General features: G+C 43.8%; 1 protein-coding gene across 4 annotated transcripts in view; it reads left to right on the top strand.

Annotated features, from left to right (window-relative positions):
- The window catches only part of BICD2 (BICD cargo adaptor 2), a 97506-nt gene that overhangs the window by 73903 nt on the left and 8345 nt on the right, over positions 1–15258 (top strand). For all 4 annotated transcript variants that reach the window (XM_074602990.1, XM_074602987.1, XM_074602989.1 and 1 more), the window contains exons 4-6: positions 2046–2498; positions 3509–4528; positions 5659–5810. In XM_074602990.1, coding sequence (XP_074459091.1) covers positions 2046–2498; positions 3509–4528; positions 5659–5810 — 1625 coding nt within the window. The remainder of the gene's footprint in view (positions 1–2045; positions 2499–3508; positions 4529–5658; positions 5811–15258) is intronic.

Here is a 15258-nt window from a genome sequence, read left to right as displayed (position 1 = left end):
TCACTTCTTTTCTATGTTTGTGCTGCTTTTAAGGCTACAAGCTCTATCTTTAAGTACCGAGAGTTGTCCCAAAACGTTTAAGACCTTTCTGACTGTTTATGCACAGTCATAAGACTTTATTGCTTCTGCTTTGACCTCCAGGTCCTTCCATTTTCTTCTCTCTCTTTGATGGAAATGAAATCTCTACCAGTCTGCTTTGTTATGTGGTTTAGTCTTTTTGCTACAGTAGTTCTTCAAAGCTTCTTTGCAATACTTTCCATCCATCCAGCTGTCCATCCTCTTCTACGGTATCTCTAACTAGGTCTATTTCTGAACGTATGTTTTTATTTCTACTTAGTGCTTACATTTATCTCTCCGGTTATGTACTGCTCCTTTCTTCTCACTACTTTCTTTAAACTTGGACTACTGTTACAGTAGCTCCATGCTGTCAGACCTGTGTGACTGCTTATCTGAAAAGTCATGTTTAATTGCGCACTCCCGGCTATTATCAGAAGTTTAGAAAACTGCACTTTTGTAAAAACTCAAGAATTTCCCTGAGTTATCATTTGCAGAGGTAATTGGATTAGACGTGGTCTTTGGCATGGCTCGCTCACCTTCATTTATCAATTGAGGACTTGCCAGTTTTATTCTCCAGGTACCTGCCAGCCTCATTGTATAAATAAAACTCAAGGTTCAATTGAGAAAATTGTATAACGTTCCTGAAATATCAGCTCTTGAGGAAAATAGCGGTGCTCATACCATCTCTTGCAGTGAGCACGTAGCAAAAGCTTATTAGGGTTTGCTTCAGATCTCCTTCAGTGTTTCGAACGAAAGCTGCACTGCCAGGCGAGGTATTTGGGATACTGGATGTATTTCATTTGTCTCCAGGTGAAACTCATTGGCCTCACTGATATGCCCAAAAGGGGGCTCCGGGTTGGACCTGTTCTCACCTGAATATATTTGGTCTAATTACACTGGTTTGGGTGCCCCGACATGCGGGTAGGGATGAAGGGACTATTTCACTCTAGATGCAAGCTGGAAGAGATAGTGAACTGGTAAAATCCAACCTGTGGAGTTGGCTACTTCTGGTTTTTACCTTTCTTTGTCTCATTCGTTGTATTCAGAGGAGCAAGTGACAGTTCCCAGCTCCATGTTCGCATTCTAAAATAACGATATTCAACAAGCCATTCTGGGCTGTGCCAAATTTAACCTCAGATGCTATCTTGTCAGTTGCTAGTAATTATTGACTACTGTGTTTGTATTCGGGAACCTTTGAAAATAGACCTTCGCAAAAAAAAAAAAAAAAAAAAACCCCAACCTTTGCAATCTGAACTATTTGAACTCAGGGGACATATATAGAACCAAGAGCTAATTCTTTTCATGGCAATGGATTATTTCATTTTCTACGATGTCCTAATCCTACGCGATGAGTTTTATTAAGCTTTAATTATCCCACTGACATAACTAGAAGAAGCCATCAAATTTTCCCAGGCTTAACTTGCAAAACTGAATTACAAAGCTTGTAATTGTGCAGAAATAATAAAACATTTTATTTTGGATGTAGAAGAGCAGAGTTTGGTAGCTAGGTGTATCCCAACAGTTTTAAGCGCAGTGGCATATTTCTAAGAGCAGTGCAGCGGTGTCAGAAGCATAGCTTTGCAATGCTGGCTTTTGGAAACGTTGAGCTTGAATTTGTGGGAAGATTGGCCAAGGAATTTGTTAATCAAACAGAGAAAGAGTTTGCATAATGTGCTAGGAAAGCCTGTTTTGTGATGCCTCTGTATCACACGCTGTATCTCCCACCTGGCTTAACTGAGCTAGAATAAATCAGCTCATTCAACAATTTGCTTAGAAATTTTATTCCGTGGCCTCTGTGAAGGTAAATTATGTAAACAGTGTTGGCAGTCATAGTGCCAAAGCTAGACTCCAGAACTGAAAAAAATTATTCTATTCTCACCATATTTGGTGAAATCAAACATTCAGAAGTAAAATTACTTGGTGCCTTGCAGGCAGACATTTTCATGAGAGGTTGTTTGGTTTTTTCCCCTCCATTTGTGTATCTCCAGGTGGAGTTCGAAGGCCTGAAACATGAAATCAAAAGGCTCGAAGAGGAAACAGAATTTCTCAACAGCCAGCTAGAAGATGCCATACGGCTGAAGGAAATCTCTGAACGCCAGCTTGAGGAGGCCTTAGAGACGCTGAAGACAGAGCGGGAGCAGAAGAACAATCTTCGTAAGGAGCTCTCTCACTACATGAACATCAATGACTCCATGTACAACAGCCACCTGAACATCTCTTTGGATGGACTGAAGTTCAGCGATGAAGCCACAGAGCCCAATAATGATGAAATCATGAATGGATTTGAACAGAACTGCCTCAGCAAACTCAGCAATGGCAAGAATAGTACATCAACGCCCAAGAAAAACGAAAGCTTCCCTCCAGCCCCAAGTCTGGTTTCAGATCTTCTGAGTGAATTAAACATTTCTGAAATCCAGAAGCTGAAACAACAGCTTGTACAGGTAAATGAGTTTCCTAAACAACTGTGCACTTCCAAATAGCTGCTAGAGTTTATTCAGGTTGTAATTGCAGTCTTCTTCCATATCTCATGTGACCATCATACAGTATGAACTATATTTGTAAAGGCTCTGATTGATTTAGAATTTGAGGATGTTAAATGTTTGTCAGTGGAAAACCATAGCTCTCTTTTTTTTGGGTTTTGGTTTTTTTTTTGGATGCAAAGAAGCTAGCAGTCATGTCCTGTGTTTGGAGGAAAGTTGCAGAGCATCTTCTGTGCAGTACATGCCGTGTCTACTTCCTTATGGCGCTAGTGAGAAAGACAGTATTTTGTTTAAAAATGGATAGTTACTCCAGTCATCTTCATGAAACGGAGTTTTGTACACCATAGCTCTTTTCTGTAATTAGTTGGAAGAACATGAAGTTTTAATCAGTACCAAGCATTTCTGTCTTACATTTGTGCTATTGGGAGGTTGGCGAGTTTGAAACAAGGTACATGTTTGTGTTGCATAGGAATGTTTTCAAGTTAGTTTGTCAAGCATTTTTAAGCGTTCTATAAGAAAAAGCCTTTGTGGGGGGAAAAAAAAATACTGTATTTTTTCAAAAGAAGACCTTTCAGAGAAGAAACTTTAAAAGTTTCAGTATTTCCGAGTCTTTCATGAAGCTCTAATCTTCTACCGTGGACTAGCTGTATGTTTTCTAATATTTACTTGATAATTTGCAAGATAACAGTAAACTTCAGCTTATCTTCAGCTGAAAGGATGTTTTCACAATGAGACCATCAGCTATGAAAGAATTGTGTAAAAATGTGCATTTTGGAGTGGAAATGAGAAAGAATTGGCAAGGAACGCTGCACTTGAGATAGTTTTAGAATAAATTAAATAGTCTTTTCCATAACGTGCAAGTGACTGGATTTCTGTAACCATATGGACCTTGGCTAAGTTGCCGTCTCATACAGTAAAACCATTTAAGTGATAGTTTCCTTTACATAGATATCTGTGTTCGTGCATTTCAGATGGAAAGAGAAAAGGTGAACTTGTTAACAACGCTACAGGAGTCTCAGAAACAGCTGGAAAATACACGGGGGGCCCTCTCAGAGCAGCATGAGAAAGTTGGCAGACTCACAGAAAACCTAAATGCAATGAAGAAGCTCCAGGTCAGCAAGGAACGTCAGTCTGCCCTTGACAATGAGAAGGACCGAGACAGTCATGAGGATGGAGACTATTATGAAGTTGACATCAATGGGCCAGAGATCCTGGAGTGCAAGTACAAAGTGGCTGTGGCAGAGATTACTGACCTAAAAGAAGAGCTTAAAAATCTTAAGGCCAAGTACAAAGAATGTGAGTCTAAGTATGAGGAAGAGAAGAGCAGATATGAGACTGAGAGCCAAGCTCTCACCGAAAAGATCACCTCGCTAGAAAAATCCAGTAGGCATGATAGAGAACAGGTGGCCAGATTGGAGAAGGAGCTGAAGAAAGTCAGTGATGTTGCCGGAGAAACACAGGGCAGCCTCAGTGTGGCCCAAGATGAACTAGTCACCTTCAGTGAAGAACTGGCCAATTTATACCACCACGTCTGCATGTGCAACAATGAAACTCCAAACAGAGTGATGCTGGATTACTACAAGGAAGGTAAAGGTGGACGCAGTAGCCCAGAGACCAAGGGAAGAAGGTCTCCCATTCTTCTTTCTAAAGGGCTGCTGACTATAGAGCTAGGAAAGGCAGAGAGCGGAAGCGGTGACAGCAGCCCATCTCCAGTGTCATCTTTGCCGTCTCCTGTGTCAGATCCTCGGAAGGAACCAATGAACATCTACAACTTGATCGCTATAATCCGGGATCAGATCAAACACCTGCAAGCTGCTGTGGACAGAACAACCGAATTGTCCAGACAACGTGTTGCCACTCAAGAACTTGGGCCAGTGGTGGACAAAGACAAGGAAGCTCTCATGGAAGAAATCCTGAAGCTGAAGTCCCTGCTGAGCACCAAGAGAGAACAGATAGCAACTCTGAGAACTGTGCTGAAGGCCAACAAACAGGTAACCAGGTCTTAGAGACGTGAAGGCTATGAGCTAATTCATAAACACGAGAGAATTTGGCTTTGAGGTCACCCTGCCTGTACCCTCAGCTCAGGGGGGCTTTTGTTGCTGATGCGTGTTTAGTCTAAGGCTGAAGCAAGTTGTTTCATTAGAGACACACAACTGTCCTACTGTATGGCTGAGTGCTGGGGCTTTAACTGGCGTTCGCTTGTCACGTACTCATGGGACATTTTATTACGCTTAAGATATCTTGAATCTACTACCTCTCTGAATTATTTCAGTTTATATTAAATGTAAGACAGCGAAAATGAAGAGGTAAATCTTATTTTCTACTTGAAAGAATTCTAGTAGTTGCCCTTAAAAGAGTTCTTAAACTTATATACTCTTCTCTCTCAAACTGCAAAATAAAAGAAAGCCTTCCAAGACGAGGATGTAGTATAAGAATGTGGTCAAAATAACAGGGGTGAAAGGTAAAATTAGTCTCTGGGGATTGGGCTCTCCCATGTGATACACATTAGCAACGCCGCAGATGGAAATAACTGCCATTAAGACACCACGTGACATCCTTCGTTGTCCCCTCTAAAGTTAAAAGTAATGCGAATTGAAGTTTTCTTCCAAAAAAAAAAAAAAAAGTAGTGTTTACGAAACATATACATACTTTTGAGTTTTCTTTTGCAAATTTTAATAAAGGTGTCCCGAAGTGTAAGATCAGCAAAACGCTGTAAGGGTTAGAGAACTGTGCAAGTGATTGATGAATGCCTTTAAATCTAGAGATGCTATATAGGCTATTTTGTTCTTTGTGTTGAGAATAACTTACGTAAAGTGTTTTCTTTCAGTAGTTGGAGACGGGTGTCACTAAATGTATATTCTGTAACTTCCTAGATCCTGCTGCGTGGTTAATGGGAGTGGGAGACCCATATGTCTGATTTGTTTCCAGTGTTCAAAAAAGAAATTTTATTTCATTTGTACAAGAAAAGTTGACCAGAATTTTAACGTTCCAGTTAAGTTAACGAAGTAAATGTTTCCGTATGTGAGTAGTGATTAGAAATCATTACTCTTAGCTCTTAGCCAGCCACTTTAAGAAGAATTTCATTAACTGGTACGTTTCTGTTCTTCTTGGTAAACAACAGACTGCAGAGGTAGCCCTTGCCAACTTAAAAAGCAAGTATGAAAATGAGAAAGCTATGGTTACGGAGACAATGATGAAGCTGCGAAATGAGCTGAAAGCTTTGAAGGAGGACGCTGCTACTTTCTCTTCCCTGAGAGCAATGTTTGCTACAAGGTAAAGAACACATGAACTCCGTAAAATGTCATTCCTTGTGCGTGGGAAGAGCTGAACAGCCTGCCCACGTGGAGGGCGGCGGGGTGGGGTGCCTTGTCCCAAGTTGGTTGCTTACAGTGTTTGGCTGCGATACGTTCCAACTGATGAGGAAAATGGCAGGGATGTAGTATGTTGCCACAAACCAAGAAGTTGTTGTGGTGGTATTTATTTAAATCATGTGCGAGATTATCTCTGGTGCTTTAGAAGCCATTAACTCTCTGAAGAGTGACACTTATCAATGCAAAAATGAGCGTTTGTTACACAATGAAGATGTGACTCTGCTTGACCTGTAAGGATCCAGAAAAAAGTAAAAGGTGTTGCAAGCATTATTATTCTTAGGTTGTCCATTGTGCAGTTGGCACCTGTCATTTCATTTCCTCGTGTGAGCTGATTTGGGTTGCGTATGTCTTTGGAACTTGCATCTGCTTCGTAGCTGTGCTTCGTGGTGTTAACAGACAAAAATACCTGCTGGCACGTCACGTGCCGGAGAAGTGATAAACGCTATTTCGATATGCATGTTGCTTACTGCTGCTGCTATTGATTTCTCCTTTGAGTCTATGCATTTCTTCTGAGGAAAGTTGAGGCAGCAACATCGTGTTAGACAATCCAGACCTGCTTCACAGCTAAGGAACGTTCTGTTGGCTCCTGCGTGGAGATAGCCCTGGAAAACAGGAAAAGAAAAAGCTATTATCTAAAAGTTGTCAGTTCTGGCTTGGTGGGATTCACAGGGGCAGCCCTGGCAATGTTCCTTTGCCTGTGTATTCCGTGTGTCGCTTGAAGAAGATGGAGAAGAGAGATTGTAAAGGATGCTGTTTAATGTAACCTAGACACTTGCTTTTAAGCTACCCCAACGGGACGGGGGAGTCCCCATGTGCCGTATGCTGCTTTGTTCTCGGCCTTCTCTGGACACTTCAAAACAAAAAAATCCCAGAAAAGGTTTTCTTTTTGTCATCTGCTAAAAAGTACCAGAGTAAGGAAGCATGAGGGTGCTTATGAGAATTCCTGAGGCTTTTCTGAATGGTCTTTTGTGAGGGTGGTTCTGCAGCAGCTCTCGCGTTCCTTGAGTAACCTTAGGCTTCCTGGTGATTCAGCCTTTCTCAGCAGCAACGGAGCGTGTGGGTAAGCGTGGAAAGGAGAAATGGATACCAAGGAATGCTAAAGGTTGAATTGTGGCAGCTCATTTATGCCAGAGAAAGGAATGCCCTGTACAGTGTGGATTTGTCCTACTTTCTTGCCTTTCTGTCTCCTTTTCTGGAGTGTAATTAATATGCAGAAATTGCAGTCGCTTTGTTAGTTGTAGGTAAGCCTGAAGCTGAGAGGAAAGGGAAAAAGCATACTGTTAACTTTCAGTTGTTTTTCCTAGATACAGATAGCTAGCTGTCTAAATTACATGTCGTGACAGTGTGTTTTCCTGCCTCAGTGAGGAAGTGAGAGAGTGACCGTGAGCTGGTTTGGCGAGGAGGAATTGTCAGCGGGGTGACTCTCTCTCTGCCTTTCTCTGCGTGTCTAGAGGTCAGTCTCGTCCTTTTACTGGGAAGGCAATAATGAGGATTCCTTGGCATGGGGAAATGGGAGGCAGAATAAAAGTTCTTCTGAAAGCAGCAGACTGAAGAGCTCCGACCTGGAGGAGCAGTTGTGGGTTGGAGGCAGGAGCGAGCCCTGGCTGGGGAGGCACAACAGACTCTCCTGCCTAAATGAGAAATGGTAATTTATGAACTTATGCTTTACTTAATAACTGTAGTGGGGGGAAAGAAAAAGGGGGGGGGAGGCCAAGAGGACTCAAAAAGATGAGGATGGAGTGAGTGGAGATGTGTCGCGCTGAGCCTTTCATCTTGTGAGCACTTTCATTCCTGACCGTGGCATGGCAGATAAGCAGCTGGGCCTTACACTTGGCATCTAGCCTGTGACAGTTGCGCAGAATGTGAAGAATTGCTTCTTTCTCCCAGCGTGCCCACTGTTTCAGATGCCGCAATCACTATCAGGACCTGTAGGTCTTGACAGTAGGGTACAGTCGCCCTTCTCCCCCTGATCCCCGGTCAGAGAGGATTAGCACCTTGGTGGCCGGCTGAGCACGTTCCTCGGTCAGGGGCTGCTTCGCCTCCATCTCTGTTTCAGGTGAGGTAGGTTTGGAAGGGGTGATCCTAGGTGCTTCGGTGAAGATAACCTCAAAAACTCTTTTGGAGTCTGATTTTTTTTTTTTTTTTAGGTGTGTTTCAAAATATCAGAAGAATGTAACCATGCAGTTTGTCTTCACCATCGCAAACAAGCTGCTGATGGAGCACCTCTCTACAGAGTTGTGTTTCTCCTCTGGCCAAGAGGTTTGCATCAGCAGAGACTAATGACGAGTGCTGGGGCCGTTACCTGGCTGTGGTTGTTTCGGTGTGGGATGAAGCAGACTGCTGCACGCAGCTCTGCGTTTTCCACGGGAAACTGCCCGTTTTGTAGGATGCAAGAGGGTTGAAGGCTGGGCGTGAATATAGTAACTGACCTAATTTCCTTTTTAAAGTAGGCTAATCCCACTAATTTGACAATGCTACCAGCTATTTTTAATAAGTAGTGAAAATACAATAAGACCTCAGCCTGGAGACAAAGGGAGGCTTGCAAAACACAGATGAACAGCTTCCAGCCCTGAGGGGCTGCTGCAGCACTCTAAGCAATGCTGTGCGCCTCAAATTATGCTGTCGTACAAAGGAATAAATCAAGATATGCATAATGTACTATAGACGCACATGCAGTAGCTGTCCTGTTAAAGTCCAGATTTTCTTAATCAACACACACATCCCTGTTGTATGCAGAAACAGACTGGAAGCCAGATTGAAATCTGCCCTGTAGAGCCGAAAAGGGAGTTTATCTGCTTAATTAGGCTGTAACAGGTATTTATGTAACACTGTATTACAATCAAACATTTTGATGTCTCATTAGTAAACTCCCTCTTCACCAGAAAAAAAAAAAAAAAAAGATGCAATCACTTCCCCATTTAATGTCCAAAGAGAAGCTGAACATCTTTTCTTGTTTTACTTTGCCAGGTAGGTTTGCGTTTGCTAACACGCAGTTTGGGGGCTGCAAAACGTAAATACAAGGCCTGACGATGGTGCAGCAAATGTTCATTAGGGTGCAGCCTTCAGCTTTATTCCAAGGTGTGAAGTGGTACTTCTTTCTCTTTATGGGTACCATCTGGCCCCTGTACTTTACCTGCTATGTGGAGCAACTGTTTGAAAGAGTATATCCCCAAAATAATCTTTCTCAAAATTCATCGTACAAAACGCACGACTGTGGTTACTGTTTTGAGGGGGTTATGAATGTCTTTACGTAGGAATTTAACAGATTCACATGATGAGATTGAACATTGTAAAGAAAGCAGTCATTTTTAATGTACACTTGCAACATTGAACTACAATAATATATGGGGTGGGGATGTTCTGTATTTTAAAGAATAAATCCTTGCAAATTGTCAAAAGAACACGCAGCTTCACACCAACCATTCACGTTAGAATTTTTACCTTGGACAGTTATAAACTAATAACTAGTTTGTTTTCAAATATAATCTTCAATGGAAATTTCCAAAAGGCAGAATAAGTCTTTAAAATGCAACGCTTACTCTCAGAGTTTGAACTGTCTCTGAGTTTTAATTGCATCTCTGTAACAAAAAAAAAAAGTATAAAGAGCACATATTTGCAGTTAACTCATTTCACTCAGGTCTTTGTTTAAGTATATAGAATCACAGAACGTGTTGGGTCGGAAGGGACCTCTAAAGGCCATCTAGTCCAACCCCTGCAGTGAGCAGGGACATCTGTAACTAGATCAGGTTGCTCAGAGCCTCATCCAGCCTGGCCTTGAATGTCTCCAGGGATGGGGCCTCCACCCCCTCTCTGGGCAACCTGGTCCAGTGCCTCACCACCCTCAGTGTAAAGAACTTCTTCCCAATGTCTCATCTAACCCTGCCCTGCTCTAGTTTAAACCATTGTCCCTCGTCCTATCGCTACCTGCCCTTGCCAACAGCCCCTCCTCAGCTTTCCTGTAGGCCCCCTTCAGGGACTGGACGGGGCTCTAAGGTCTCTCCGGAGCCTTCTCTTCTCCAGGCTGAACCCCCCCAGCTCTCTCAGCCCGTCCTCACAGCAGAGGGGCTCCGGCCCTTGGATCATCTTTGTGGCCTCCTCTGGACTTGCTCCAACAGGTCCATGTCCTTCTTGTGCTGAGGGCTCCAGAGCTGGACACAGTGTTCCAGGTGGGGTCTCAGGAGAGCGGAGTAGAGGGGCAGAATCCCCTCTCTGGATCTGCTGGCCACGGTTCTTCTGATGCAGCCCAGGATGCGATTGGCCTTCTGGGCTGCAAGCGCACGTTGTTGGCTCATGCCCAGCTTTTCATCCACCAGCACCCCCAAGTCCTTTTCCGCAGGGCTGCTCTCTATCACCTCATCCCCCAGCCTGTATTGGTAATGAGGGTTGTCCCGACCCAAGTGTAGGACCTTGCACTTGGCCTTAATATGAAGGCCATATGATATATGAATCAAGGGATCACTTTCGAAGTGTTTATTGAGTATTTATTGAGTTCGATGTGACCAACGCCCTATGTTAACAGCACCAAGTAAGGAAAAAGCAGTGAGTGAGAACAGGAGTTCCCAGTCTAGAGGTAGATACCACTGGTGGTATTCAGGTCGCTTCAAGGTGGTGCATAGGGAGAACAGAGAGCCAGGAGCTGCTACTATTTTTTCCTGGCAAAAATATTTAACCTCCAAAAATATTTTATGGTAGGCTTAATTTTTTTTTTAACTCTCATTTAGTGGGTTAAGAAAACTGAAAGATTTTATACACATATATATATATGTATATATATATATACACACACACACACAGAGAACAATAGAAATCCCTACTTAAGTGTGAGGAGGGGGGCTAGTGGAAAATTAGAGATAAATTAATTAATCTTCCTCTAAAATATTGTCAGAAGAAAGACTGACTCCTTTCTTTGCTAGACAAAGAGCCTCTGCCAAGTGCTTTGAGAGAACTTGAAGTGAATATGTCCCGTTTTCTAATTATTTGGGTGGGAGTAAAGCACGATTTCCTTGTCTTGTAGGTCATGCTATGTTTCTAGACTGCCTGTAAGCAATTTGTCATTCAAACTTGCAAGCGCATTGGAGCTCAGGTTTCTTAAAATTCATTTTGGGAGGGGAAAAATATTATATCAAAACATATGAGAAAAATCCAGCTTGGAATTTAAGCGCGAGGCTCGTTTAGCTTAATTTTTCAGTAAGGAAGGAGGGAGGTAGAAGACTGTAGGTTTCTGCTAGTTGTTTGGAGAACACTTCCGAATCTGCAATTTCCAGAGCACACCGCAAGGGATAATGAAGCACAGGTACGCAGATTCATCAACTGCCAATTCAAGGCAAAGTCCTTAAAGGATGGTTAGATGAAGAGCAGGACACCAATGTGGCCATCACTTCACAGCCAGGAAAAGAATGTACTAAGAAACGCTTGTCACGGATTCAGAGTTTAAACACAATTTTGCATTTTAAAAAGCAAAGGTTATTTTATTTTGTTATGCTACTCTGTTCCTTGCCTTTGATTTACTAGAATTTGAGTAAGCATCCTTCCAAAAATTCTACTAAATATAAAAAAGGGGAGAAGCCATACACAGTGAAAGCACAACATGGTTTTTCACCTTTCTCTTACCTCTGGTTTTTTTTTCCTGCTGTTTTTCTGTCTTTTGATATAGCCTGAAGTCTCTTGTCTCCTTAACCTGCATGTTAAGTACTACGTGCACTCGTGGGAAGACACTGTAATAGCTTCTCTCTAGAAGTACCTGCCGAGTGACAGGTTACAGGCAAACTCTTGCAGTGGAGGGAGCAAAGCCAGGCTAAAACCAGCCGAGCTGGCTCCTCGCTGCCTTGTTTGCTCAGGGTCAGGCAACAAAACCAAAAAACTAGATGAAGTTGCATTTTTCCTAATAAATCCTGAAAGACTTGAACAGGCTGAGATGTGACGTAGGCTACATCTTTACTCCTCTGATTAAAGACACACGTTTCTCAACTTTGCTCCTCATGTATTTTTGGTTTCTTTTCCAGAGCCTGAGAACAAGCAAGGATAGAAAGAGAACAGGCATTTCTCACCGCTCTAAAATAAACATAGAACAGTAATTAACAAATATAGCAGAAGCAGAAGGCTTTGAAAAGCAGAGAACAAATATGCCTGGATGTCAATCATGGCTATCCTCGTGTTCCAGTGTTTCATAAATTGTAAATAAAGGGAGAGACAAACTCTGCAACAAGTCAGCAAGGGGACAAGCGGCAAGCGTTAGAACATACTGGAAAGCCTGATGGCATGTAACAGGAGATTAAATTACACGATAGTGCTTGTGATAAAGAAACAAAATCATGATTACACACAAGAAACCAGCAGCTAGCTATTGTTCATTAATGGAGAAAAAGTGTTTCAATTGAATACACGTGTCAGTTCAGTCATACAAGCTCTGTCAGTTTTCCAAGTATCCAAAGCATTTGGGAAAATATTCTTGCGTTCATGGACATCAAAAGCCTGCAGAATATAAAGGAGTTGAAACTCATGCAAAGAACAGTGCAGTCCTTACGGGATTGAGAACTGTAGCCAAAGGGTCTTCATACTGGACTCCACACACTAGAAGTATTCGACTTCTCTAAAAATATCCCATAGGATAAATGCTCAGAAGAGCCAGACACAGAAAATGTGACTTTGAAAATTTCCAGAATGGGATTCCCAGACAGGAGTGGCGGTATTTGCCTCCTATTCCTGGTGCTAGATCTACAGGTGATGAATGATGTCTGGAGAGAGAAATGTCTGGGCTGCCAGCACTCACGTGAAAGCAGGGAGACGTCCAGGCAGGACGAAGGCATTTGACTCTCCTATGGACACGCTGAAAAAATGTCTTGGGCATAGTCATATTTTTAACACTGATGTGCCTGCTCTGGACTCTAAATGTGCCTGGCAGTTGGAATGTCTACTACAAGCAATGCTGGAATATTGAGGCTCAACCTTGGTGAAGGTGCCCCTTGTAGACAGATGCTGGGCCTGGGTTGCAACAACGAGTTCACACTCTTTTCCCAGATATTTTTCGCGGTAGCCGTGTCCACACCGGTTCCTGTGTGCTGTGTTTGAACGCCGGCCGTTAGGGAGAGTAAAGCACAGGAGGTGTTCCTGTGGTATAACAGCGGTGCTGGAGAAATACTCAGACTAAAGACAGTAACAGCTCTCGTTACGTAGCTTGTCTCCCCTTTTGGTTTTAATCAAAATGAAAAATGAGTTACTTCAGAATACCTCATATGGGAGACTGCTGCAGCAGCAGTTACTTGTATCTGTAGTCTTTTAGATAGGCAAGTCTTGGTTTCCTTCGGCATTAATAAGTGTCAGTGCCCCAAACCAAAGCACGTGCGCAGCTGCAGCGGTGTAGGGTAGAGAGGGCTGGAGAGTTCGGGATTAGATCCTCCACCCCTTGCCGTCCCCTTTGGTGAAGAACTGGGAAAAATGTCCTGCCTGTGTGACAGCTTTATGATTGCTCCTAATCTAGTGTCATAGGATTGTTAATTTCAACCTTGAAATACAAAAAAAAAGAGTTTTCTTTTGAATTCTAGGAAGAGGGAATTTGCTGTAGAAGTTCATGTTCGCTCTGTGAGAATTTTTACCAGTGGAAATTCAGAAGAGCTGTAGTGTCCAGCAGCGTGGGGCTGGCTGTTCCCTCTCAGTGCAGGAGGTAATTCTTCCCATATGTTTCAAACTACAGGAGAGATTCATGGTCTGATTACTTCCTTTAATAGCTCTTACTAATGGGCATTGATTACACAGGGCTGATTATAAACGTTCTGGAAAACTACAGCTAGTTATAAACTGTTCTCTGTTCTTAGTGAAAATCACGATTTATACAAATAAAGGCCACAGCATTAATTCCTTTCAAATATATGACTCAGATGAGCTTTTGGTGCAAGGTATTGAGGAAGCAATTACAAATTAGCTAGGGTTTCCCTAGATTCTCCCTTGAACTTGCTCATCTATAATGATAAACTGCCTAAATCTGGTGTGTCCTTTCTCCTGCCTTCTTCAGGATTTGTGCTTTATTTGGTTCTTCAGGAATTCTTGAAGAACACGGTACTGGAGTGTGGATCTGCCCAGTTTACAACCGTGCAAACCAAGGCAAGAAATGGGCTTAGATCACTTTCTAAAACTGCCTCCGGGACTCTAATGCGGCAAGGGCTTGGTCCTGCAGCCGGGGCCGTGCGAGCTCTGCTGCGGCCGCGCTTGCACAGGACACGGGGCAAACTCACCTGGCCTGGGGCTGGGGCTAAGCTTTTTAATACTGCCACCTCAACGGCTTTTTAAAAAGCAAGTGCATTTGTTTTTGTGGATATGTAAAAGCATCCAGCGCGAGTTCCTTCAGAGGAAACCAGCTCAGACAGATTGTGTGAGACAATCGTTATGACGTGGTTTCAGAAGGCATGCCTGTCTTCTGCTGGCAGTCCCCAGTAACAGCCTTCTGTGTTCTTCCACTTCAAAACACAAATGGCGTATGGTCTGGCTCTCAGTCCTGCCCTTGGTGCTGAGGAGCACAGCTCTGCGGTGCATCATGGGGCTCGTCTCTGGTTGCCATACAACACAGGTGGAAGACCACCGTGTGAGGGGGAATTCAGTAGCTTTATTCATAGAATCATGGGGTTGGAAGGGACCTCTGGAGATCATCCCCTCCCACCCCTGGCCAGAGCAGGGTCACCCAGAGCAGGTGGCACAGGAACGCATCCAGGCGGGGTTGGAATGTCTCCAGAGACGGAGACTCCACCACCTCTCTGGGCAGCCTGTGCCAGGGCTCTGCCACCCTCACAGCAAAGAAGTTCCTCCTCAGGTTTAGGTGGAACTTCCCATGCTCAAGTTTGTGCCCGTTACCCCTTGTCCTGTCCCCGGGCACCACGGAGAAGAGCCTGGCCCCATCCTCCTGACACCCACCCTTTCAGTATTTATAAGCGTTGATAAGGTCCTCCCTCAGTCGTCTTCTTTCCAGACTGAAGAGACCCAAATCCCTCAGCCTTTCTTCATCAGAGAGGTGTTCCAGTCCCCTCAGCATCTTGGTAGCCCTTTGCTGTCCCCTCTCCAGCAGTTCCCTGTCCCTCTTGAACCAGGGAGCCCGGAACTGGACACAGCGCTCCAGACGTGGCCTCCCCAGGGCAGAGCAGAGGGGGAGGATGACCTCCCTCCACCTGCTGGCCACGCTCTTCTTGATGCACCCCAGGATGCCATTGGCCTTCTTGGGCACAAGGGCACATTGCTGGCTCATGGTCACCCTGTTGTCTGCCAGGACTCCCAGGTCTCTTTCCACCGAGCTGCTCTCCAGCAGGTCCCCCCCAACCTGTCCTGGTGCAGGGGGTTATTCCTCCCCAGGTGCAGCACCCTGCACT

This window comes from Larus michahellis, chromosome 10 (genome assembly GCF_964199755.1).
Source record: "Larus michahellis chromosome 10, bLarMic1.1, whole genome shotgun sequence".
Lineage (NCBI taxonomy): Eukaryota > Metazoa > Chordata > Aves > Charadriiformes > Laridae > Larus > Larus michahellis.
Note: the sequence above shows the minus strand (reverse complement) of the source record. Positions and strands in the feature narration are given on the sequence as shown.